A 25,708-nucleotide genomic window follows, 5' to 3' on the forward strand; every position below is an offset into this window, starting at 1 on the left:
TTATTGCGAGTGACATGTGTTATTCAAAGTTAAAGCGAGGATAATAGTGGACGTGCCAATAAAGAAACTCGTTTCGTGAGATGAGTAAAACCCTGTGTAATTGAAAAAAATGACAATAGCCTATATATTTGTAATATTACAAAATATTTCTGAGAAGAACTGCAGTTAGGTCCTTAGTTTTGCTGAACATAAGATGCAGCACGACCACGACCCAACCGATTACAGGTACAACAAGCACAAGAAGCAGAAAAATATCTAGGAGCAAATATTCAATCAATCTCGAAGCGACACCGTCACTACACGCCGAACCTCTCCAAGCAACCAGAAAACTTGTCGTGAGAAAACAGGCCAAGCATATCACAGCGATGACGAGTCGGACCAGTACACCGACAGGCAGTGTAGGAAGTGGTTCGGGGATGACAGGCAGAGTTTGCTCGCTGCCAAACCCACTGTCAGTTGTATACTTCAAACTGGGCAGAGTTGTTTTGCTGCTTGGTTCGACCGGTGATTCCCCTAGTTTAAAAGGTGGGTACACTCTGTGCGTGATGACGTGTAAACAATGATCCCGCTTCAAGTTTAATAAATCATTATTCGGGTCACTGACGCCCGACGTGGTCTCGTGTGACTGCATAGTGGTGCAAGGAAGCGGGAAAACTGATTGAGAACCCTGTAGACCGTGTGCAGATGGCACAGGTGCGATATTGCTTTGTTTTAGTGTAAAACGACAAACACTATCCCGATGTCGAAGAGCTATATCTGAACATTCCTGGCCAATAGGATCCCGTGAAACAAGAGGTATTTTATCACGGGGCAAGTCAATCTTTGACAAATCCGCTTGCGTTGACTTTTCATTGTAAGTACCAGGTGTCATACCATGACAAGCACTGCCTTCCTCTTCTTCTGGATTTTCCGCCATCACATGCCACGAATCACGTTTAAAAAGCGACGACACAACGGCGCCTCTGTGACGTAACTGACGCTCCGGTTGCGCATCAAACTCGAAAGCGTCATCTCCATGTACTAAAAAGTTTAGATCAGGTGGATCTGATAATTTGTGCAAAGGTTTTGTTTCAGTCGGCAAAATCTGAACACTCTCTAACGTTTCTTCAGGTACCAAGCTCTGAGTAGAACTGCTCGCGCTGGTTGCTATGTCGGCTTGCACTGCTACCGTTTCAACATATCGCGGTAACGAAACAAGCGACGAGTAATCGCTTGAACTTGAAGAGGTCTTGTTTGCAGTTGGGCGAGTTGTGTTGAATTCCTTTTCCTTTGACGGTTTGATTACGCATGCATCCGCATGGGAGCTTGACGTAACGGCAGGGTTTGAAGCTACATCAGTCTGATCTATGCCAAGGAAATACTTTCCTGGTATCTCGCTTTTTAATTTAGCCTCCTTTGCGTCCAGATCTAATTCTATCCCGTCCTTTGATATCTCCCTTGCTACTCGGTCTTGCCCTGACGTGTTTGCCATAACAATACTTTTATTGTTACGACGTGAATGCTTGAGTAGGACATTTTGATTGTTTACGCTTTCGTCTGGTGCTACCTGGTGGTCTCTAATGACCGGGTCAATATACCTCTGCCTGTTGACTAGACCTACTTTTTTTGACTGGAATGAACTATGCTCAACATTAAACCTTGCCTTGGACGAACCAAGGCTCACTTCGTGCTGTGCTACCTCGTCCAGTAACTTTGTCTTTTCTGCACTTTGAGCGAGTTCTATCGCGGTCTGTGGTACCTTCAGTGCTGCTTGGTCTTTACATGAAGTTTGTGCCATCACAATGCTTTCATTGTGATGGCGTGAATGCTTAACTATGACGTCTTCGTTGTTTACGGTTTTGTCTTGGACAACCTCGTAATTCTTGACAAGCGATCTGATGTACCTCTGCTTTGAAACTAACTCTCCCTTTCTTGAGCGGATTGACTGAAATGAACCATCCTTAATACTAAACTTAGGTTTGGTGCTCTCTAAAGAATCAAAACTATCGTCAAAGATTGCTGGAGGAGTTTCAATGTTGTTGCTGACAGACAAACTTTGGTTCAAGTCGGCATCAGTTGATGAAGACCAAAGTGATAATAAGTCTTCCGTTGATGGCGGACTGACTTTATCATTGGTGAGTGTTTTATCACTGGGGAATGGCTCTTGGCTAAGAAGTGTTTCCTCGCTGATAAGTGTATCACGACTGGGTGCGAAAACCGGAGGGTTAGAGACAACCTGAAAGTGAAAGCAATAGTTTGGAACTTAAAGGTAGATTAGTTTGAAGTTTAGATGCAACAATAAAATCAAAGAGTAAGCTTTTTGAATATGTTACGTTGTATATTGCGTCGTATTCATAGTTTCACTCCCTTAGCCCAGCTGGTAGAAACCAGGGCTTTGGAGCCGGACCCGTGCATTTTCAACGGATCTGGAGCCAGAGCTGTACGTGAAATTCAAATGGAGCTGGAGCCAATTGTTTGATACATACCTCCGGCCCCGATGTATTTAATAAGATTTAAGATGCTCGATGAAAGAAGACTTGATAGAGGCAATATTGTTCCTTCGTACGAATGGTTTTTGAACACTTCTTTGTGCAGAAATAAATGTTTTGTGTTCATTGATTGTGTTGTTTTATTTGTGATTATTTTGAAAGGCTAGATATTCCAAATTGAGCGTTTATCCTTAAACCTCAGTTTTTGACGTAATGGAGCCGGAGCAGTGGTATCAATAAGCTCCGGAACTGGAGCTAATTTATGATAAAAGAGAGCTCCGGAGCTGGAGCAATTTAACATTTAGGCCTTCTCCAAAGCCCTGGTAGAAACCCACTTACCATGAATGATGAAAAGATAGCACTTTAGTTTAACATTAGAATTCAAAAATTACTCATGGACTTACCAGCGCTTGAAAAGGGAAAGCGCGTTGAGGTGGGATTGAATGAAGTTGTTTTTGCAGAAACACCACCAGGTCCTCTTCGGTGAGAACTTCAGATACGTTATCTGATTCTGATGGTTGTTGTGGGTTTTCATCAACGATGGAAGGGAAGTCATCAGTCTGTTCGTTGGGGCAGCAGTTGCGCACAATGTAGTTTGAAAGAATTGCCAAAGCATTTCCTAATACGTATTTAGCCGTGCGCAAAATTCTTACACCTTGCCAGTAGCTCAAATCGTCTTCAACTTGTCGTGACCATTTTCCGGCAAATATTCGCGCAACAAGAAAAACAGCAAAGAGAAAAAATGAAGAACTGGCTATAGCGATGGCGTCAGGATGGCCGAGGTTTGAAAACAACTTGTCAATGACGCTTGAATCTTCACCAAGCCGTGAAATGAAGTACAGAGAATGGTCGGAGAAGCCACGGAGGAACGAGACGATAGCGACCATGAGGGAAGTGGTAGTGGCAAGGAAAAGTATCTTCTCTGTGCAAGTGATGTTCCTGGGCACAGAGTGACTCCTCCGACTGAACATCCAGGAAAGAAGATGGTGACGAAATACAAGTCTAACAATGAAGGTTAGACATTCAACGAAGGCCCAAAACGACAGAAAACTGCTAAATGTAAAATTTCCCTTGCTTGGTACCGGTATCAACGGGAACGAAAGCGCCTGCCCATGTTGAATAGCAATGCTGTTGTCCCAGAACAAGTATCTTAGTATTTGCTTGAACAAATTACTTTCAGCATCGATCAATGAAGTTGCAATCCACTTTTGCTTCGATCCTGGATCCCTTATAACAACACGAGACACTCCATAGCCGTCTTTCTTCCTTGTTTTGAGCTTAGAAGCATTTGACTTTATTAGTGAGCTTATATGGCTGAGGCTTGATTTTAATAAAGACATTTCTTCGCTAAAAAAGCTACGAATCGAGTCGCTAAACTTCAATGTGGACGACCTGGTCTTGCTTAATTCAAAGGAATGAGTTTCGGTTAAAGTTGGTTCATTTTTGTTTTGCGAATCAACGGGGGAACATTCGTCGATATAAACGCAAAGCAAATCCACTCGAAGTAACGAGCCGAGGTACAGAGGCGCTTGGATGACCAAAGTGTCCGTGAATCCAGATCTAGAAACCGACACAAAATGTAAGAAAGGGTGACCACAAATTCCCAGATCTAAGTGACCGATCATAACAGATTTATTTGGTGCATTTAAGGTCACTGAAAATATGTTTAAATATTGATCAAATAACTGACATAAGCATTGGTAGCCACTTGAAATAAAGAACATCGTGAATGCGAGTAACTACCTCAGTAACCCGGTAAAAGAATGTCTAATCCAAACCACAGGTAATGAAGCCTTGTCTCCACAGACTCGTATAAGAATATCCGCGTTAGAATTATTCCAGCCCGTCTTAATCTGAACCTCATAGAGTCTAGCAGGATATGGCTCGTCAACGTCAAAATTTGGCGGGGCTTTCAAAATGTACCTCTGCCGAAAAATAAAACAAAAAAATGGTGTTAATAAACTCCCAACAAAGACAAAGCAGGATTCGTCCGTGTACAGCGAGGTAATTTAGAAATCAGGTGCATGTACTGAGGTAGGCGCCGTAAAAAAGATGGACAAGTTGGAATTTATGTCACGAAGTCGGAAGCGGCATTAAATAATATACACCTCATTTTTTGAACGAAGTCTTAAATGCATTTTATTCGTCATGTGAATCATACCTTCCATCTTTCCCTTTCATCTGTCCGCAAAGCCGCTATAAACAACAAAGTAATCAACATCCAGATGCCGCCAATAAAAGTTGGGATGCCGTAGGTGTCGGATTGGTAGAAAATTTGATCAATGCAATCAAACTTTGCCCCGTAAATCCCAAAACGTGTAACCACTGGAGGCAGCATAAGCATTGTAGCAGTAATGTTGAGTCGAATAAACCTGAAAAGATTGACAGCAATGAACGTTGCGAAAATGTGACGGTCGTAGGCACTTCGGCTGAGTATAATAAATCCTTGGAAGAGAAAACCGACAAACTCTGAAGACAAACTTGTACATTGAAACATTGCGCAACTATCACATTAAAAACTTGAGCACAAAGATCGAACCTGGCTTGCACGGCATCAAAATCATAAAAGAATTCAACTCTGGTTGTTCCAACGACTGCTTGGAAAGGACCGATAATTTTCCACATTACTCCATTCGATGAAGCGTGAATGAAAAACGTCTACAAACGCAAGACTGGCGTATAATGGACGTAGCTACGAGAAGTAACGGAGAAAAGAACAGAAGACGTCACGCGCAAAACAATTAGGGGAAACACTTGCAATCGATGACAAAAGTTCTAGTACACACCCAGGAACAAGACCGAGCGGTTTAAACACCGATATTTACTACACAACAACGCAGTCTTAATTCAGTGCAAATTGCTCCGACCTTTACGTCATTCTCAAAGTTGGCAGAAGTGTGGAGTCTGAAACTTCCAACAACGTGTTCCTCTTTCAAGTCAACGGTGACAACCCAACCTTTCCAAGCAATGTGATGTTGCGGCGGTAGAGGCGTCTGAGATTTATTCAAAGTTAGACAATGTTTGGAAAATGAAATATAAAAAATACCATATCAAACGAGCATTGAACCGGTGGTTAGTTAGTTACTAGGAAAGTAAGATAGTTATAATGATTAAATTCGCAAGCATAGAAGTACACAGATTTCACAACGACCAACATTTCACCTCAATAGGTAACCAGTAGGTGTCACTTTCTCCATCAAACATACTATAGACTTCGCATTCGACGCCGACATCTGTGAGCAGTTCTGGAATGTGTGCGGTCTCAACGCTGTCCTTGGTTACTGCGACCCAATGGCCAAGATGATGGATCACCAACACCTTATGAGAGAACAGATGCCTAGTAAGAGTGTGAAAAATAAGCGCGAGAAAGGTGGATGGGGACTGATCATGAAAGTGCTCACAAGAGAAACTGATGGAATTTCCAAGATCGGTTGTTCTCAACTTTTTATGGTTCGTGGCCCCCTGCTCATCAATAAAAAATGTAGATTGTTGATTGCAAAACATTTTTTACTTCACTGCTACGTGTGTAGTCGTCTTTGCGCCGCTAAATTTGCCCTGCACGTGTGTCCCGCTTTGCCTCGTCTTCCCCTAATACTACACTGTAGCTCACTAGTGAGGTATCTGCTCGTGGCCCCTGTAGATCGCCCCTATGGCCCCAGGTTGATAAACCTGCCCAAGACGGTTCAACCGATGACGACTACGCCCAGAACGATTCAAATAACACGGTTCGGTTTAATAGTATTTTGGTTTCCTCGTCCATGTGTTGAAGTGACCTCACACCGTCCAAGACTAAAAACCAATATTGCCGCTACCAGATAGTTCAATTACCTGGAGCTTTTCACAGTGAATGAAGAGCTCCGTGTGATGCTCGTCCAAGTGCAAGCTTTCTGGCGCTTCCTCGCCGGTACGAGACTGCAATCGACCAGAAATAACCGGTTTCTTGTCCACTTCATTAGCTAGATCATGAGCGGGATTGACCAACTCTCCTTCTGGTATCAAATCGTAGAGAGTTGTCGCAGTTGTAAGTTCTGTAAAAAGGTTTGAAAATGCTTTTTAGGCAACTGAAATAACTTCTGAACACTTTACCAAGAGCGCACAACGATATTTTAAACCAATTAAAGTTTATCTATTTTTTTAACTATAGCAAATCTTAGCAAAAAGTTATGCAATTTGTATTGTTTACTAAAACGTCGAATATGACCATTTGCAAGTTATCAAACGTCACCAGTGCAATGGATGCTAGGCTGTCTAGGCTGCCATCTTCCGTTCGATTTGCAAATCAATGTCTGACTAGTTCTGGCTTCTTCTCCAGTTATCCAATCCCCAATTGCATCCTGTTCCTTTGCGATGTGGAACCCGTCCAAGCACTCGTACCTCACAGCGGTGCCCATGCTGTAATTACCTTCTCCGGAGAGATCAAAACGCACAGCATTTATAACGACACCAGGGTCACCGCAGTCCACCTCTGAAGTTAATAAAAATTGTGAGACATTAAAATAAAACTTTTAAGAAATATATCCTTTAAATTACTAAACGTGTGAATGATTTCAAGCTTTTTAAAATTGTACCGTTCAGGGCATAACACGTGGTAAAACATATACCACCGCAATTATAAATAGAAAAGAACACAGAGACATAAATATGAAGACCGCGAAAGAAATGGTAGACACCATTACTTTTCATGCCAAATTTACATAAATATTGGTCTTCACTACACAAAATTTTGTTCAAACAGACTTCCAACATATCAATATTAAAGTTTCTCCTACATTACTTTAGTCTGGCCTGTATTAGCAGAAAGACTTCGGAGATTGACCAAACACAACAAACCTTGACAAGTAAAAGTGTCTGAAGGCGTCCAGTGCGCATCGTAAGTGCACTGCAATGTAATCTTCACAATCCCTGGTTTTATGAAATATCCATAGTCGCAAGTGTACTGGATGCGGGACATATACCTTAATATCGTCCCATCCCGCACACTGTGAAGCTTCCATCCAGGGTCTGGACAAGTTATGTCTGCAATAGACGTCATAATTCATAATAATATTATGTCATAATTCACTGAATTATGGAAGGAAACAAAAATTTAAAACTTTTTATGGAGATACATCTCTACTAAAACATAATGCAAAGCATCTAACGGATTATAACACTGACATATAATACCTGCCACAGTATTTTACAAAATAAATTTAAAGTTATCACGATCTTTCGTCATGTATACCACATATGGTGAAAAAGATTAAGTACTGCAAGTACAAAAGTAGGTAAACTTTAGATGACAAAACATACACGACCAGATCATACCAACACACTGCACTCTGGTAAGATTTTTGGTCCAAGTTCCATTATGTGTGCAAGTCGCTTCATCTGTGAATCCATCAGTTTCTTTAATGTAATATCCATGCGCACACAGCAAGGTTGCGTTGTCCTGATACCGGAAATGTCTCATGCCGTCGACTCTCCATCTCCCCCCCTTAATATAAGCCCTGCGAGGTTGGATTGGCGCAGGACATTGGATCACTGCAAAGAGTGAGTGGATGAAGATAATCCCTACGTTTTAAAGCCTTGCAAACTAGGCTGTGCGATGGTGATTTGGTGAAACCAGTTTAACAATGTTTCGAAAGTTTTAAGATTTCATCAACGGACATGGAGAAACTGTACAAGAAGAGGTGTAGCATACGATAGGAGGTAAGAAATTATTTGAAACAAAAAGGAAAAGATGTTGCACAAGAATTCTTACGTGTGCACAGAATATCTTTTGATGGTGGTTGCCATGACCCTGGGTAGTTACAAGTACTGCTGGTGGTGGTGTGCAGAGGACTATCTCCAGCCAAACCATCCTCTCCGTGGTCTACCACGAAGCCTGGTAAAATCATCTTGAGATTAGTGATTCTAATTGGTAAAGAATTTATAGTGTTAAATGTTTACCTTTGTCACAGTGGTACTTCACTTTCGATCCTAAACTGTATGAAAAGACCACCATGCTGGAATTCTTTACACCGGATGGTCTTGAACAGTTAAAAGCTGTGTAAAGCAACCAACCAGTGGTAATGTTAAATCTTAAAAGTTACCTAAACTTTATCTTAACACAGTGAGGGTAACAGTTTACAAGGAACCCAAGGCATTGTATTTATGCGGACTGTGAATGAAAAAGTATCTAAAACCAACAGTTACAATAAATACAACTAAGAGTTGTCTTATAAGTTCAAGTCATAACGTGACATATGCAATTAGCAGTAAGCAAATTTCACAACATCTAGATTCAAAAAACCTACGGTCACAATAGATAGAGCTCGTTCTCGGCTTCCAAGTCCCATCAGCAGTACATTTCACAATGGCTTCATTTTTACGTGGGAAAGCGTATTGATCTATGAAGTGTCCTTTCTTGCATGTGTATGTTGCAACAGAGTTGAATTCAATGCCTGTTATCGTCACAGTGCTGTTTGTTATCAACAAAGGGCCACCACAGGACACCTCTGCATATTTGAAAGGAAGAGATGATTTGTGAACGATTTAGGTTTCAAACCGCATAACGAAAACCTTCCAAGTTTCATACTTGCTTATTTTAAGTGTTTCAAACGCAAACCCACACTGTACTTCATATCAAGTTAACAACTCTTAATTTTTGCGTATTCACTTAACCAATGTTCCCGTTTACTATATCAGTAGTTTAATTAATTACTTTGGCATTTCAGCAACTTGACATCAACGCTCCAAGTTCGGTCTTCACCACAAATGATAGTGACAAATTTCCATCCGGAAAATGCAGTCGGTCCGGCGACTCTATAACCGATTTGGCACGTGTATGTGACGTGAAATCCCGTTTCATATACATCACCATGCTTTGCACCAAACGGAATGGTAGATGGAGGGGTTGGACACATTATTACTGCAAGGTATGTGAACAAGTAAAACATTTAAATCGACATTAGTTCAACTAGAACAAAATTAAAAACGATTTAAGATTTACTTTGTTAAAGTTTTATCGGTATCTATAAGACAAAAGACACACAAACTATTTTTAAAAAAACATCATCGACCATTCTTTAATGTTAGCTGTACAAAAAAAGCTTAAAACAATACAAGGTATAGCTTATAAAATTGAGGTCCAATGGTAAACTGATGATAACTATAGCTTTTCAGTGGAAGCTTATCATCATGAAGTGATAGGAAAAATATATCTACATGTACAGCTCATTCTGAGTTTCACTAAGCTATTTGAGTAATTTGAAGTTTCATATTTAGAAGAGACAGCTTTAGCAGCTGTCACCATCGATCTACATCTTCAAGTATATGCAAAATACATTACCGTTGCATGCGTACAGCTGAGGATTTGGCGTCCAGCTTCCTATGCCAGTGCATTGAATCACAAACGAATTCGTTTCGCTTGGCATCGAGAGTTCAAAACCTTTCTTGCATTCATAGGTCGCATTTGAGCCAGGGAAGAGCGTCTGGTTGTACGTCAACACCGCATGGTTGATTGCAGGAGGTTGGTGGCACTTTATAGCTGCGCAGGTAGTCATAGCAGTCAGAAAAGATTAGAAATTGTTAGTTTTATTTTTACGATACGTTACAATAATCAACACTTTCTAACTTGGTGTGTAACGATAATAATGTTTACAATCGGACTGAGGAAAGTGACTTTGCACGACTTAAACTCGGCGATGATCACTCAAATGATCATATCAATGAACTCGGCGAGGATCATTCAAATGATCATATCAATGAACTCGGCGATGATCACTCATCACTCGAGCCCCTGCTACTGAGCTAGCCTTTGTGCAAGTTTTTTCACACACTTCTCTTTTTTTATTTAGAACTGTTTACAGTTATACTGTTAATTTCACAGCATGTTACAAAGTCTGTTGGTGGCTTATTGACACTGACCTTCACATACAAGCCCGCGAGGTAAATTCGACCAGCTTCCATCAGGCTGGCACTCGGAGGTGTGGTAAGATTTACCATTTGGTGTCGGGATGTTAAAACGGCGACCGGCAATGCATTGGTAGACTGTTTGTTGCTTGACTTTGTACTGGTGCTGAGTTGACCAGAGTTCAGGCCTGATCGAGAATGGAACGTGTAGGGGGTACCAACAAAATACATCTGCGACAACACATTTACACAAACGAGTGTAACTTTTAAAATTAGGAAGACAGAAATGATTTCTAGAGTCAGCTCATTGGAGTTTAAAAACATTAACTATCAGAATACGTTTCTTTTTACCATATGCTATGTTTTATGCATGTACAAATGCACAATACATGTAAACCATGTCTATACTGCTCATTATATTGTCACCTCGACATTCAGGTAATGTGGAGGAGTCACCAGGCTTCCACTTCCCACTTTCAGTGCAAGTCACTGTTATTGATGTGAGGGCGCGGTGAAACCATAAGTCTGTTGAAACAATAACTGGGTGTAAAGAGTTGAAAAATTTGAGAAAGAAAAATTTAGGAAGCTCTAATCACCATAACGACACTCGTAGCTGACAGTAGAGCCCACTGAATACTGCTTGGAGACTTTTCCTGGGTTTCTAGTTGAACCCATAATGTATCCCGGGTCGTGACACGAGGAAGCTGACAGAACAAACCACAGTATAACATTACGTTACAATGTTTGATTAAAATTACAATGATTATTTCAACAAGTTGGAACGAAAAATATTGCGTGGTGTTAGAAAAATTATAGACGAGCCAAAGAAAGTCTTCTTCCTCATCGCTCGAGACCCAAATACAGAGCCTGTCCGCAAGCATTTTCCAATGGTTGCATTTTCATTTTTTTTAAAGTTTTGGCTAAATTTGGAACTGTTCACCACAATCACTGAACAGGAGCAAGCGTAGCTGACACCTTGCCCAAGGAAGGTACAAAGCAATGTTGTCAGACATCAACCACAGGTTCGTTTCAATACGACTTTGGTTCTAACAAACCGCTTTGGCGGATGTCATCAAAGCATAACATACGATACAATACCTTTTATAGGTACAGGCTTGTTTCGTAAGCATATCACTGCAATGAACTTTAGGAATCTGTACTAATCAACATGTTTAGCTGATTTCAAGAACACCTTCGCAGTTAATCAGTTCATCTGCTTTATCCCACAATCCCTCATCGACGCATTTTAATGAAAGTTTCGTCACTACAGAGTCCGAGCCCGTTGGAAGATGGTAGCCGTCGTAACAACGAAAAGTGATGTTTTCACCGTATCCTGCACTCATTCCACTGAAGAAGGCGTTTTCAAACCTTTTCTTCATTCCACAGGTGATGGCTGAAATGAAATAACAACACAGTACGAAAAAACCTTTTCAAAAACACTCAACCAATATTTCCAATTTCTCAGTCGGAAATGAAAAGAGACAGTAAAATGGTTGCAATTTTATTGCAACAAAGTTACCTGGTTTAATCGAGTTAAAAGGAATCATTTATTATATTAAGACTATAGTTAATCAATGAAATCAACCAGGATGATCAAACAAACTCACCAGAACAATTAACTGTGTCAATATCTGGATACCAAACACCAGTGTCCAGACAATATTCAGATATGGAATCAATCCCATTTGAAATGTAGGTCCCTGTATGGCAGGTCAGATAAATTTCTGTCCCAAACGATGTTTCAGTCAGATCATCATCAGTGTCCATACCGTCCGGTACAACAAAAGCATCGCAGCCAGCACCTAAAGGAGGCAACAAATCTTGAATATTGTGATTTTTAAAAGAGTTTGGGCTTCCGTGACAAGCTATAAAACAAACTGTTAGACCAATTAGAAGCCAGCATGGACGGTGTCTTTTTTAGCCTGGGAATTACCCTGGCAAAGGACACTGTAAGACTTCTAAATCAAAGCTACAAAACTTAGATGAAAATGTGCTTGAAAACTGATGAAATGTGGTTCTTGACCCAAAATTCTAGTCTTGAGTTTAACAAGCTGTTGGAAAAGTTTGAGATATGTGATTTTGCCGGGATTTCACTAAGCAATAGCCTAAGGCAGTGGTCGAACAATTGTGGGCGCGCCCCAAATTTGGGCCTTCAAGCAAAATATAATGGGCCTCATATTGTATCCTGGAACCAAGTAAATGTGGGCTGAGTAATAGTTTCAGAGTTTTTTTTCTATTAGCCTGGTAAACTTGGAGCCCTAGTAATCCACTTCTTGATGTTTTTTTTTCCATGTTAAGTAAAGGTAAACTACAGCTATAACGACAAACAACTGGAAAGCACAACCGGTAACTCCCCACTCAAACAGCGTAATTGTTACGTCATATTGAGAATGCAAGCCTATTTTTATTTATAACTCTAATCCTTCACTATCCTAGCCCTGAATCTTTACCATTTGTGACTTGAACAATAGTTAAATAATTCACAATGAGTATTCGAAGGATATCAAAGGTAAACTTCAGTAAGCAAACAGTTTTATAGAGAGAGGTGCAAGCTTTACTTCATCAGTATCGATGAAACGATAATTTCCAACAAAGTTTGAAAGCTGGATCTAAGATTCATATTTCATAATTAGCGTGTTAAATTTAAGGTAGTGAGAACTGACTGCTATAGTCAGCTAGCTGAACTTCAACCTACGTTCGCACAAACCAATGCACGCTTTAGTTTCGAGGCCGCAATGCAACTTAACATAAGTGATGCGAGTGTATTTTCATTTGTTAACTCTCTGTTAATTGCAGGTTACTGCCTATCACTAAATCCTGTGAAAAGCACGTAACTAGATTAAAATGTAACTGAACTTATGCTAATAACTTCAAAAAATAATGCCTACTGCGAAAGAGAAAATCACATTGAACTTATTAGTGAGCAAGTAATATTTACTGCATTATGTAGATTTCACATATGATGTTGGACCTTCATCAACTAATAAAGTGATAATGTGGGGGTCGTAATAAAAGTTTGCCGACCACTGGCCTTAGGTATATTAAACTCATATATGTAAAATTTCAGGGAGCCCCTTGCTGGAATTTTCAAGTATTTGCCTTTTTAGTAATTTCACTACATAATAAAACAAACCAGAAAAATTGCACTTTTTCGAGAGATTGCTGATCCATAAATGACAATAACTGAGTTAAAAAGGGACATTGACATTGAAAATAAAGAAGAGTCAGACTGTCTGAACTAAGAGTAAGCAAAGACCTACTTTGGCATGAAATTCTCTGAGGATCTGGATGCCATTTACCATCTCCACCGCAGACCAACTCAATGCTGTCCACAAAAGTTGCACCCTTGGTGATCTGGTAAGCAAAAACAACTTTGACATTTTTTATATAAAAATTTTGCTATTTAAGGCACCGCTGCAATGTGTGATATAAACTCTGCTACCATTTGCATAAGTCAGACATGTACATGTGGGTCTAAGTTAGACGAACCATTTCTCTTTCATCCAATTTAATTTTGAGTGGTTCATCGCACATAAAGTGGATGGCTTCATTGTAACTGTACGACAAACCAAGATATCTAGAGGATGGACGAGCGATAGGAGAATCGCATTCAATGGCTGCATATTATACATAGTTTCATACAGCATTTTTGAATTACCAGTCTTTAATATGCTTTATAGTAATTAATATAGTAAGTATGATAAATAATGATACTTTGCATATAATTCGCCTGCCTTGAAACAGTCCCACAAACCATTTCAAGATAACTTAAATCTGTACAGATCATAAATTTGATTTTATCAAAACATTCTTCATGTCATAAACGAGCGGATTTCAAACTCACGGTTGCATTTAATGCTGGTGATGTTTGGCACCCAGCTTCCATTGAAAGAGCAGTGGAACAATGCCGTGTAGTCAAGAGGAGAGAGCCAGAAGCCATTGAGACAAGTGATGTTGATGACACTTTGATAAGCGAAACTTTCAGCCAAGATATTGGCATTCTCTACATCTTGAGGTGCATCACATAAAAAGGAAGAAGCGGCTAGGAAGGAAATACAAAACAAAACCAGTTTCAAACAAGTTGTATTAAAAATATATATGCAAGGATTCAATCCACAATTAATTCAACTGAAAGTCAAATAAAAAACAATCAACGTTTCAAAACCTCAGGCAGACAGGCGTTAAAACTCACGCCGGCATTTTATGTATTTAGGTTCAGGATGCCATCGGGCGATAGTTGTGCAAGTGACGTTAACTTCCTTCTTTGTCCTTGAGATGTAGTATCCGTCGTCACAGACGTATGTTGACACCGCGCCTTTCACATAACTCAAGCCACGTACGGATGAATGCCACACCAGAGGAGGTTTCGGGCAAGCAACGGCTGCAAGTGAATATGTTTAAATGTCTGCAGATAAACGCTGTAACAAGGTTTCTGTCAGTGTTGATGGTTAAAAACTTTACAGGTTTAACACAGGTCTGCCCATAAAGAATGGAAATTTTATGCAGGTACACAGAAAATAAAAAACCGTACACATGTGCTTCTAAGGGTTGTCCAAAAGTAAAGCAGCTTGGAAACCAATTCTACCTACAAGCTTTATAAGTTTAAACACACAACAACGAAAAACCTTGATTTCTAATAATATTAATAAAACTGTTGAGTATTAAGTTAAGCAAAATAACAAAACCAGTAGCAAGTTAACATTCATCACCTTTACATGTGAAGTTTTCATGACTTTTATCCCATTTTCCATATTCAAGGCATCGGATGGTTACGTGAGCTTGACCAGGTGATATGTGGTAGCCATGGTCGCAATGAACACTGACCAGGCTCAAATAGGTGAAATCGGTTCCAACAAAACTTGCATGCTGAGTCACCATTGCCGGATCAATGCAATCCACAACTGCTCGAAACAAGTTTATTCAATTAAAAAGTTACACCGTTTTGCTTGAACTGTAATAACTGCTTCATTTTCAGTTCATTCATAATGAATCAAACGAAAAATGATACTATATTGGCATTAAGTCATAAAGGCACAACAATAGTTCTACAACTCCAAGTACATACCTTTGCAAGAAGGCAATGTCTCATCCCATTCTGATGTAGCTTCACAAGTGATGTTTCGCACAAAATCATCTCTTTCAAACCACTTGCCCTTCAAGCATTCAAACTTTATCGTGCTTCCGTAGGTGAACCTATTGCCGATACGTCTGGCCCCGTCTACGCTGTTTGGCTCAGGACAATGGACCACTATTTAAAAATATCATAATAGTATTTTGATACAACAATACCTAGATTGTGATACAAGTCTTAGCTTTCTAGCCCTCTGCAACTAGTAAATGTAACTTCATATATTTCAGTGAAGTACGACTAAGTACTGTGGCAGGTGGCACCATGTCACCACCACGCCATGGGCCTTATAGTTTCATTTTCTGCTTTGCCAAATTCTTTACGTTTTTTTGCAAATCGGTATTGATTGCTTTGATTTATAATTTCTATCGTTGTTTGACACCGGATTTATTAGTTCAGTTGTTAGCTCAGTTTGTTAGCTATTAAGCACAGTTTTAGAAGTTCTAAATATTTGATATATTTCTAAAGATGTACTGCCGAGATAGGAGCGCAACAACAAAAAAATCAGATGTAAATTTGCCAATGGGGAGTTAACTCTGTCGATTGACATGGACACCCAGACTACAATGGAAATTTTAACAAGCAGATTTTATAAATGCTTACATTTGCATTCCACAATGTCTGCATTATTGCTCCATTTTCCACTTTTCAAGCAGGTCATTTGCCACTCAGTCTGAGGTGTTGGCTGGTCTGAAGAGCCATACCCCGTCACACATCTATATCTGATTGTTGAGCCGTATGTTATGTGCCTGGCAGAGAGAATGGAGTAGGGTCTTGGTTGAGGTGAAGGGCACTCTATCACTGGAAATGGAAGATAGTAACAAACAAGTGAATAAATGTGAGGGATGTTTAGTTAAAATCTAACTTTACGAAAATAATCTTAACCAAAAATAAATATCTGATGATGTATTCTATTTCATGATCTTTACGAAAAGAGCTTTCTAATGTACATCATCACTTACAACAACTAGACAGCTACATGCATGTAAGATTTCTATATTTACATGAGCAATGGATGTAGAGTGGATGAGGGAAGAAAAATCCATCATCGGAGCAGACAAAGTCAAGCTTATAGTATCCTTTCTCCAGAAGTACCCAATAACCCTCGTCGCAAGTGAGTGTGACCACGTCCAGGTAGTAATAAGTGACGTTAGTTATTCCGGATGCGTCTTCTGCATTTATGAACCTCTCAGATGTAATGTTGCCGTTGTTGTAGTACGCAATGCTAAAGTTGCATTCTTTCACTATGAAATAAAAGTATATCTAATGTAGAAGCAAATAAAACATTCTTTATATTTAGTGCTGTTTATAATCTAAGAGTTATATAAAATGGAAAAGTTGCATAGTATAGCCAAGTAAAGCTGTTATAACTTAAAATGTGTGCTACTTATACATTAACATAACGCAAAAGTTTATCTTGCTAAAAACACAGCCACCACTAAACCAAATCAATCTACAAGACAAAGATAGTTACTCACTTTCACAGACTGTGCCATTTATGTCAGGCACGAAAGACCCATTTTCATGACAGGTTGCAGCAAACTCTATTCTCCTGCCTGTTGCCTCATACCCCTTGTTACACCGAAACACAATCTCTTCCAAGTATGTGTAGGAGGGTGGCGTTATATATTTGTAAGCATTAACCACAACTGGAAGCACAGGGCATTCGGCTTCTAAACCATAAATATAACAGCTCAGTCGATCAATACGACCACTTCAAACTAAAAGTTAACAACTCAAACCAATTCGGTAGTTAAATTGAATAATTTTAACACGCATTGATATAAATTTGCTTTTTACACTGCAGCCAGTTTCTTAAAGTGAAGGGCAAGTCGAAGACACGTTAAATTTAAGGAAAGGAAAAGAAAAAAAAACATTGTTAACTGAACATTGTGGTTACATATTTTTGACAAATAATTCACGGAAAGGTAGTTATTAGCAGAAGAAAATCGCAAAAAGTCTCAGATTTTTGTCTTCCTTGTGACGTAGATGAATGCTATTTACGTCACGGTCAGTTGTCCCTGGTCGCGTTCGTTTGTGGTCAATTTCCCACGGTTAATTGTCGTGGAACCTGTTATGTCATAGATTAGTCAAATTGTTTAACAACATGCTGCTGCTGTAGTTTTCCTTGCGTGGTAGTCAACTGAAGTCAGAAGTTTAGCTCATAGGAGTTTAGCCTATGTCCAATTAGGCATCATTTGAAGAAATTAGCAACATGAAACATTGTAATTAATTAAAATATAATTCTTTTAAACATAAAAATCCGGTAGTTACGGTAACTTTTGGATTGCATAGGCTATCCATGAAATTGGTACCGTACTGGTTACCCTAATTCAGGCATGTGCAACCTTTTTCACTAGAGGGCCAAATACAAAATTTTGAATGACATCGCGGGCCACATGAATTTTTTCAAAAAAAATTAGTATCGTTTTCCTATGAAAGTAGTTTACGTAGTCAAGAAACAGATTTCATGCAGTCCACAACACACCTGTGTGCGACAGTTTATTGAAAAACTGAGAATAATTGTTGATGGAAGATGAGGAAACTAAATTGAGTCAAGCGTATTTAATCACAAATTATTGTGATTTTTGCTGTTGCAGATCTTTGCAAACTTTTGGAATATTTGCTTGTACAGAACTACATTCTTACATCACAAAGCTTCAGCGCAATATTACTGTACACAGTGCGCGAAAATTTCATTTGCTTTGATGTAAACCGCATCAAAGAGTGATGACTAGCATACACGTCTAACTTTCTGCAGAGCACCATGCAGAATGTTAGAAGGGCCGCACGGAACAACCTGGCAGGCCGCAGTGTGGCCCGCGGGCCGCTGGTTGCACATGTCTGCTCTAATTGAACTATAGGCTGTTACCTATTAAGGTATTGGCAGTTAGAGTCATCTATACAGCTTTAACAGATACGCACAAGTTATGCATGGTGTTAGAGTAGGCATTGTTAAAATTATGAATTTGCAATTATCCTTTGTGAATACGTATGACATCACAAGAGCCTTGATCTACGTCACAATCAATGACAAATTTGTGATATTCTTTCCAAGAATTATCTTTCAAAATATTTTACCAGAATATTCAGTGATTATCGTTCTTTCATATAAGATCGACTTTGTTTTGGACGTGCCCCTCACTTTACATTATATGCAGAAAGCAAATGTTTTATCTTGTAATGGAAACGGCGCCAATTAAATTTCACATTTTTACTTTAAAAATTAAAGATTTCTGACCTTTACAAACAACATCGGGTGCCTCCCAGGTTCCAGTGAGCCACTCGCATCGGATGGTCGTTGATTTAAGTGACGACTGCTGCTCTATCCAGAAACCAGTATCACAACGAATTGTTCGGCTGGTGCTTGCATCCAACAAACCAGCAGAAATGGTGGCATTTGCAATGAAATAGGGTTCAGGACACTTAACCTCTGCAAGACAATGCATGTTGAGAGAAGGTGTGGCTCCTATTAATTTATGTCAATGCAGAGAGTAGAAAACACTTAAGAGATAAGCAATCTTACTATGGCACACAACTGTGTTTGGCTCAGGCCGCCATTTCCCAAAGTTAGAGCAGTACAAGTCGACGGAGAAAACATCTGGTCTTATGGCGTAGTTTGTATGACATTCAAATGTGGCGGTGGAGCCTGAAAATGCGCACAACAAAATATTTATTAGGAATACATTGTTGGAACAATTGATCCTCGGCCAGTTGTGCAATATTTTGTGTTCTACAACCAAATATCTCAGTGAAATGTAGATTTGGTAATGTATAAGTTAAACATTAACAACGACTCAAGAATAACACAAGCACAGTCACCACACAATCAAATATCAAGATGAGTAATTAACTTACCTGCAGGAAAGCCAGGTTTGCTACGGACAAGTCTAGCATTTCTTGCTCCAGTTGGGGGGTCGCATTTTGCCGCTAAAAAGAAACTTTAAAGCTAACTGCATGTCAGAGACGATGCTTCAACAGTGAATGACTTCGGAAAACATCAGCTTATAGACAAAAAGTCTTACGTAAGCATCTTAGCGTTTCCTTTTCCGGCCAGTATAACCCAGTAGCCTTGCACTGAATTCCTTTTGAAATTGTCCCGTCTTTATTGAACCAGTAACCTTCATCACAAGTATATCTGAAGAAAAAGACATTATCGGCAACATTAACAGTAAAATGCATGATTCAGATCAATCTGTGTTAACTAATAAAATGCAATGATGTTTTTGGTAATTGTCAAATAAAAGGGACAAAGAATGTTACGATCGATCGATTATAATTACAAGTGATTGAAAAAAGTTAGATCTTACTGCACGACTGCGTCATAAGCAACGTCATCTGCGGCAATGAAGTACTTGGCATTGGCAAGAGGACCGGGATCAGGACAGCGCACGGCTAAAAACATAACAAAATCTTCAATCTCATTATAATATGTTGCTTTAAAATAAAAAAAATAGACACTTAAAAAATAACCAAATGTGCATGTTTCAAGTCATGACTCACCCACACATTTGAAGTGTTTTTCTGGGTCTGGTTCCCATTTTGCCTCTGCGGTGCATGTGGTCTCCTTCGACATCAATCCTCGCTCAAACCAGTAGCCTAAAAGTACAATACATCGTTGAACCCATACAGAGTTGAAAATACAGTCACAACTCTATCAAATATTTCTTTCGCATACGAATCAAAAACACTAGAGTTATAGTAGAAGCAAGAAACACTTCGATAAATGACTATACTCATTCTCAATAAAAGGTAGAATAAATCTGAGATGATGTGATGATTATAACGTCTGCTCTGGCCAAGTGCTTTTACTTGGAATTATCCAGTCTTTTGCCCGTTACAACATTTCCCCCAAAAAAGGGTTACAATTAATTGTACAACTATGACAATTAGCTGGTAGCTGCGTGTTACGCCATCCAAGTGGTGACGTCGTAAAACGTAATCAGCATGAACCCACCAACGTAATACTCACCAATGCCACAGGTGTATTTTATCTTGGATTCATAAGTCCAAAGCAAGCCGGTCTGTGTGGCAAACTCTACATGGGGTGGTGGCTTGCATACTATCTCTGAAGAAATTAAATCGACCCAAAGTTAACTTCAGGTGCCACACTTTCTTAGCTTTCATTGCACCGTTGTGACTTGATTAACAAGGTTTACACGACAATTATCAAGTCACAGCTTCTGTGCTAACCAACACATCTAAATCCATCTGGAGGTGGAGCCCAGTTGCCAGTAATGTCACAAACAGTAAATACTTCGTTCAATCCTCCACCAAAATTCTTCCCTTCTAAACAAGAGTATCTGCCTCTGTTGCCATAGACTGGTTCAGCGCCATCTACTAAAATAAATTGTTGCGAAGAAAAAATTTTAAATCCAAGAAGAAAAAAAATTCAATTAAACAAATAGCAAAAATGTTGAATTTTACTTACCCATAGAAGCCAGCATACCAGGCAGTTCAGGCAGAAGTGGGCATCTGATCAAAATGCATTTAATGTATTTGGTAGGCGTGTTCCACTGTGCAAACTTCGTGCACATCGATTCAGCTGTAGGATGGCTATCTAAATTACAATAATAAACTTCATGATAAGAATGGCTACCATTCCACAACCGCTAAGAAATAGCCATAGCAATTCAATGACCAACAACATATAACATTAAGAAATTAGTCATAGCGCAAAATTGCTGCTGATTGCAAACCTTTCCCTGCACAGATGTGGTTGTCACGCCGCCTTCCACGCATCGTCCAAGCTGCAAAATTGTCCGGTACCGAATTTTCAAGTATAATGTATTCTCTGTTTGGAACAAGCCTACGTAAAAATCAGTCATCATTATAAATTGAGCTTTCTGAACAAGAATAAACAAATAAATTAATTTAAGTCTAGTTTAACAATTTAATCACTTTCGAAACAAGTCACCTGAGCAAGAAAGTGGGGTAAGTGATTAAAGAAAATGTAACATCTGTTACCGACGGGCAACCCCATAGCTGCCTGAAATAATGTAGAATATATATTCATTATTACCTCATAAAACTAAAACAATTAATAACAATCAGCAACAATTACAATAATAATTATTTATCAGCTCGAAATTCACCGATTGAAACGTACACGCAAGAAAATTAACTAAATCGATGATTCTAAACAGGCCAAGATACCTCTGAATTTAAATGGCTTTGAAAAGATTAGTTTGTTCCTTTATAAGAGCATCTAAAGTCTTACTTAATAGACATGAAACCAAGTGAATATTTTTTCATTTATTAGACGTCTTGAACAACAGCAGTATTTCATGTGCTCACCTATAATCAGTAGAATCACAGGCCAATGTTGTAACACTTAAGCCGGTCTCGGCAAGACACTTCTAAACAAATAAGTAAGTCCATTAATAAGCCACATTACGCACTGTGTGTAGGTTATTAATATTTATCGACTTTACGATCTATAACTAATAAGTTTCCATCACTGCTGAGCGGACCCCTGATTCCATGGACATAACAAGATGGTTGCCCTCCCACATCCAGTGAAGTCTTCGATCTTCTTCCATGCATGAGGAGACCATACTGACCCGACCTGAGACACTAACACCAAGACAGGATGAACGCTGTGTGTTCATGATCATGAATGACCTTCTCAATTGGTAACCTGGAAATTTTCACGATTGAAATCCCAAGACATTTTGATCGTGAATGATGTGTCACAAATCTTTTAGAGATCTTGTTTGTCTGGTTTGTCCCATATTTTCAAAGTCATGAACTATTAATTATTAACTAAATTCCATCTTATCAAACTTTTTGCATACAAAATAGCTTTTAGATGTTTTAAACCTACTAAAAATGGCTGAGAATCAAGTTCAATCCATAAGAGAGCCCAATTCTCTCACAATCTACCTGTTTTATTGCATGTATACTGCACTGTGTGTGAATAGATGTATTGGGAACGCAAGTTTCCATTAGGGATAGCGTACTGCCCAGCTGGTTCAGGCATTGGACAAGTTATATCTACAATCAGCAAATGAGATTCAGTGATAACACTTGCCAGCTTGAAATAAAAATGGGAAATTTGTTTTAAAGATGTAATTACTTACTCTGACACCAGCTGTCGTTTGGCGCTGGTTGCCAATCTCCAAACCTATCGCAGTAGGGGATCAAATCGCGGGGCACCATAGCATAGCCGAGGTCACATTTGACAGTTATCTCCGCGCGGTATCTAAAATTCACAAGATTAACTTCAAGTTGTGTCGCCATGTGAGACCAATATTTTCATTTACTAATAAAACTTAAGAACACATTTTTATCCAAATAATACACAAGAAAGGACAGTTTGGGATATTTGACTTACCTATAACTGTTCACAATCAGTTCTCCATGTGTTGGTTGAATTGGGTCTGGACAGTACAATACTGCAAATAATTGATCAAATAATTATCTTAGGTTGATTGTGCGTAACCTCTATCATACCAGTGGCAGATCAAACAGCTTTTGACAAATATTGTGACTGAGAGCACACAGTAAGACAAAAAGCAACACTCTTCTTGTTTTTATCGCTTAATACAGCATTCCAAAATGAGCATTTAAAGAAGTGAAAACTATTACTACCACCACTACTACTACTATGAAAACATTTGTCTGTGATCAACATCCCCACTGTTCGTGCTTGTTTACATCAGATTTACTTTTATCTGTGACAAGTACATCACTGCTTACTTGTGCAGCTGACAGTTATCAATGGATCTGGCACCCAATAACCAGTGATATTGCACACGAAACCGGTTACATTGTGTTGGCCTCGTCTTATCCAGTATCCCAGATTACAATTATACCATAAACTCTCTTCAGATGCATTGTAAATTGCTCTTGCATTTGCGACTCGCGGCGGTGTTCGGCATTCAATCTCTGAACAAAAAAAATCATGAAGTTCGGTGTTAGTTCTTATTTAAAACAGGACTCCAATGGATGAAAAAAACAAGCATAGACAGTCGTAATTACTGTCAAATAAACATCCAAAAACTCATTAATGAAGTACCGAGGCACTCAAAATTGGCTGGATTTGGCCGCCACTGTTGATCGGCTCCACACGAAGAATGCAAAAGTGTACGCTGTGGTTGGCCATTGATCTCGTAGCCGAGGTCGCACTCGTATGTGATATTATCGCCAAACTTGAAGTTTCCAGCTGCGATACCAGGCGGTGTTGTAGTCATTGTACTGTTGCCTATTGCAGACGGATCAGAACATGGCAAGCCTGTTGAGAATTAGTAACTTTCGTACCATCAAAATTACCAGCAAATGTATCACTATTTCCAATAGTAACCAACCATCTACCATCACCATTTAATGTCACGCGGTAATTTCAACCTACGCACGATTTAACCCAGGACAATTCAACCCACAGGCAATGGTTTGGTCATCCTGGGGTTAGTGGTTCTAGGTTGAATCGACCTGGAACGCCATTTAAGTGTTTTATCAAACAGTTGTGGTCTCGAATCTAGGCCCAATATCCAAGTGTTGCAGAGTCTATTAATTATTAAACACTACTAACGTTGACAGAGCATTCCTGAAATGTCTGGGTCCCAGCTTCTGACTCCACCTGACTCGGTGCAGTTTGCCCGGGCTTCAGATGGTGTAGGAGAGCCATTGATGCCGTAGCCTCTGATGCACCAAAACAACAACCCATCCCCCCCAACTCTCCAGTCCTCCCGCTTCACAAAGCTGTTGTCAGGGAAATTGGGGGCTGAACAACAATCGGGTGTTGCTGAACAAACAACGAGATGAAATTAGGCGATTAATTTGCTTCATGAAGCTATGCTTTCAGTCATCGGCGCTACATGGGTATTATTTAGGTAAAAATGTCTACATGTGCAAACGGAACATATATTTAGTTGGACATACAAGTTTCGAGTGTAAGCACAATTTTAACAATTATGTTAATCATTTGCTTAGATCAACCGCACTTGAAAGAAACAGTAGAATATTTCACTCACTATTGAGAAGACGAAAGACACAAACGGCTATGCTCGAGTGATTTACAACCTCTGAGCAGGCGTGTTTAGTGGAGCCTTTTTTCATTATTCTGAAGAAGGCGCTCTGCCTTTCGACTTTTGAATAGTGGGAAAAAGGTGCCACCGAAAGAAAGTGAGATAACAACGCCACTTACTTCGTTTGCAAGCAAAATAATGTGGTGCGAGACAGCTTCTCTCTTCAAAGCCGATTAAATCTGCTTTTAAAAATGAGTAGGTGGCGCAAAAAGGAGCGTACTGAACGCCAAAAAAGTTGCTCTCGCTAGACACTGTCCCTCTGCAAACAAGTACGCATGTACGTTCATTAGGTCATAAGCTGTGGTTTATGCTGATCTAAATATATCTTACTTTAGCCCTGACGAAAATTTTTTCTTGAAACAGTGAACTAATTTTAATGAACAATTAAATTTACGGCAACTGAAAATACAGAAAATGAAAAGCAAGATTCTACAACCTGAAGCACCAGACATATTCCGCCTGATTTTCGGTGCAGAGGAAGAGTCCTTGAACAGGTGAAGGCATCCCCGGTCCTCCTTGACACACAACGTCACTGTTTTCAATGACTCCTCGGAGGATTGCATCCTCAGACACATAAGCACACGCGCATCCCTCACTGAATCCTCCAGTTATGGCGATGCGGATGTCATTGACCATAGCAGGTCGACCACCTGGATGTAATAATTTGCTTGATGTCATAAAGCTACAGCGTGACAATATTGGATTAAAAATGGGATTTATGCGACTTGGATAAATTATCGCGAAACATTTATATCGGCCTCTTACATTTTCATGGTTGCGTTAGTGAAACATTGTAATGGAATAATATAATGATTATTTTTTGGCTTGGTAGCCAAAGTTAGTATAGGCGAATAAGACTTCACGGGTTTAGCAAATTTGTAAAAACACAAACCATAAAGATAACATTCTCTTTTTGCAAAGCTCTGATTCACAAAGGTTCTAGTCAAAGACAAGGATGGGTAGGTGCACGGGGTACTTGCAACTGGAGGAGGTTTTATCCCATTGCTACGCACAAGTAACAAGTTCTCTAAAACAATGTAAGATTAAGATAATGGTACGGAAATAATATAGTTCTATGTTGGAAATTTTATTAATTACCGTCGTACCGATGAACGTCATAGCAATACCTATTAGTTACCACGCAAGAGCAGCGTTACCAAAATAATCGATAGAAATACAACCATGAGAAAAATGAAACTTTTATTTCT

At 39.4% G+C, this 25,708-nt stretch overlaps 2 protein-coding genes across 3 annotated transcripts in view; both read right to left on the minus strand.

Annotated features, from left to right (window-relative positions):
- LOC143446849 (uncharacterized) lies at positions 1-21,850 on the minus strand. 2 transcript variants are annotated; one of them, XM_076946690.1, is made up of 42 exons: positions 21,769-21,850; positions 21,389-21,460; positions 21,171-21,280; positions 20,903-21,031; positions 20,665-20,808; positions 20,444-20,539; positions 19,975-20,070; positions 19,782-19,866; positions 19,497-19,609; positions 19,330-19,401; positions 18,998-19,120; positions 18,713-18,904; positions 16,950-17,144; positions 16,476-16,715; positions 16,075-16,272; positions 15,409-15,591; positions 15,053-15,244; positions 14,536-14,724; positions 14,188-14,385; positions 13,833-13,960; positions 13,604-13,697; positions 11,951-12,145; positions 11,536-11,736; positions 10,940-11,047; positions 10,770-10,868; positions 10,359-10,574; positions 9,781-9,978; positions 9,154-9,360; positions 8,747-8,947; positions 8,400-8,495; positions 8,212-8,334; positions 7,776-7,991; positions 7,299-7,484; positions 6,694-6,933; positions 6,297-6,496; positions 5,631-5,786; positions 5,336-5,461; positions 5,008-5,126; positions 4,630-4,840; positions 4,212-4,393; positions 2,873-4,028; positions 1-2,215 (listed from the first exon to the last, which is right to left on the minus strand). In XM_076946690.1, exons 3-42 carry the CDS (start codon positions 21,211-21,213, stop codon positions 137-139), a joined length of 9,225 nt encoding a protein of 3,074 aa, XP_076802805.1. In that variant the 5' UTR covers positions 21,214-21,280; positions 21,389-21,460; positions 21,769-21,850; the 3' UTR covers positions 1-136. The 2 variants fall into 2 exon arrangements, with proteins under 2 accessions (XP_076802805.1, XP_076802804.1); XM_076946689.1 differs by having other exon boundaries at positions 20,665-20,811.
- Positions 21,302-25,708, minus strand: part of LOC143446610 (uncharacterized) — a 12,748-nt gene continuing 8,341 nt past the window's right edge. Inside the window, exons 22-34 of the mRNA XM_076946328.1 lie at positions 25,393-25,527; positions 24,937-25,150; positions 24,620-24,759; positions 24,005-24,217; positions 23,492-23,707; positions 23,173-23,361; positions 22,808-22,868; positions 22,554-22,675; positions 22,357-22,467; positions 21,933-22,111; positions 21,769-21,830; positions 21,389-21,460; positions 21,302-21,317 (exon numbers count right to left, since the gene is read on the minus strand). Of these exons, the coding sequence (XP_076802443.1) occupies positions 21,302-21,317; positions 21,389-21,460; positions 21,769-21,830; positions 21,933-22,111; positions 22,357-22,467; positions 22,554-22,675; positions 22,808-22,868; positions 23,173-23,361; positions 23,492-23,707; positions 24,005-24,217; positions 24,620-24,759; positions 24,937-25,150; positions 25,393-25,527 (1,730 nt within the window). The remainder of the gene's footprint in view (positions 21,318-21,388; positions 21,461-21,768; positions 21,831-21,932; positions 22,112-22,356; positions 22,468-22,553; positions 22,676-22,807; positions 22,869-23,172; positions 23,362-23,491; positions 23,708-24,004; positions 24,218-24,619; positions 24,760-24,936; positions 25,151-25,392; positions 25,528-25,708) is intronic.

This window comes from Clavelina lepadiformis, chromosome 2 (genome assembly GCF_947623445.1).
Source record: "Clavelina lepadiformis chromosome 2, kaClaLepa1.1, whole genome shotgun sequence".
NCBI classification, from domain to species: Eukaryota; Metazoa; Chordata; class Ascidiacea; order Aplousobranchia; family Clavelinidae; genus Clavelina; species Clavelina lepadiformis.

What these genes read in the sequence shown, in the direction of transcription:
- LOC143446849 (XM_076946689.1), bottom strand. Translation starts at nt 21,213, where the DNA reads ATGCGTGGAAGGCGGCGTGACAACCACATCTGTGCAGGGAAAG. An exon ending in CCACATCTGTGCAGGGAAAG is followed by an intron (nt 21,032 to 21,170) that starts GTTTGCAATCAG and finishes ATTGTAATTTAG; the next exon opens with ATAGCCATCCTACAGCTGAA. An exon ending in GACATTGCCTTCTTGCAAAG is followed by an intron (nt 15,245 to 15,408) that starts GTATGTACTTGG and finishes TGTTTCGAGCAG; the next exon opens with TTGTGGATTGCATTGATCCG.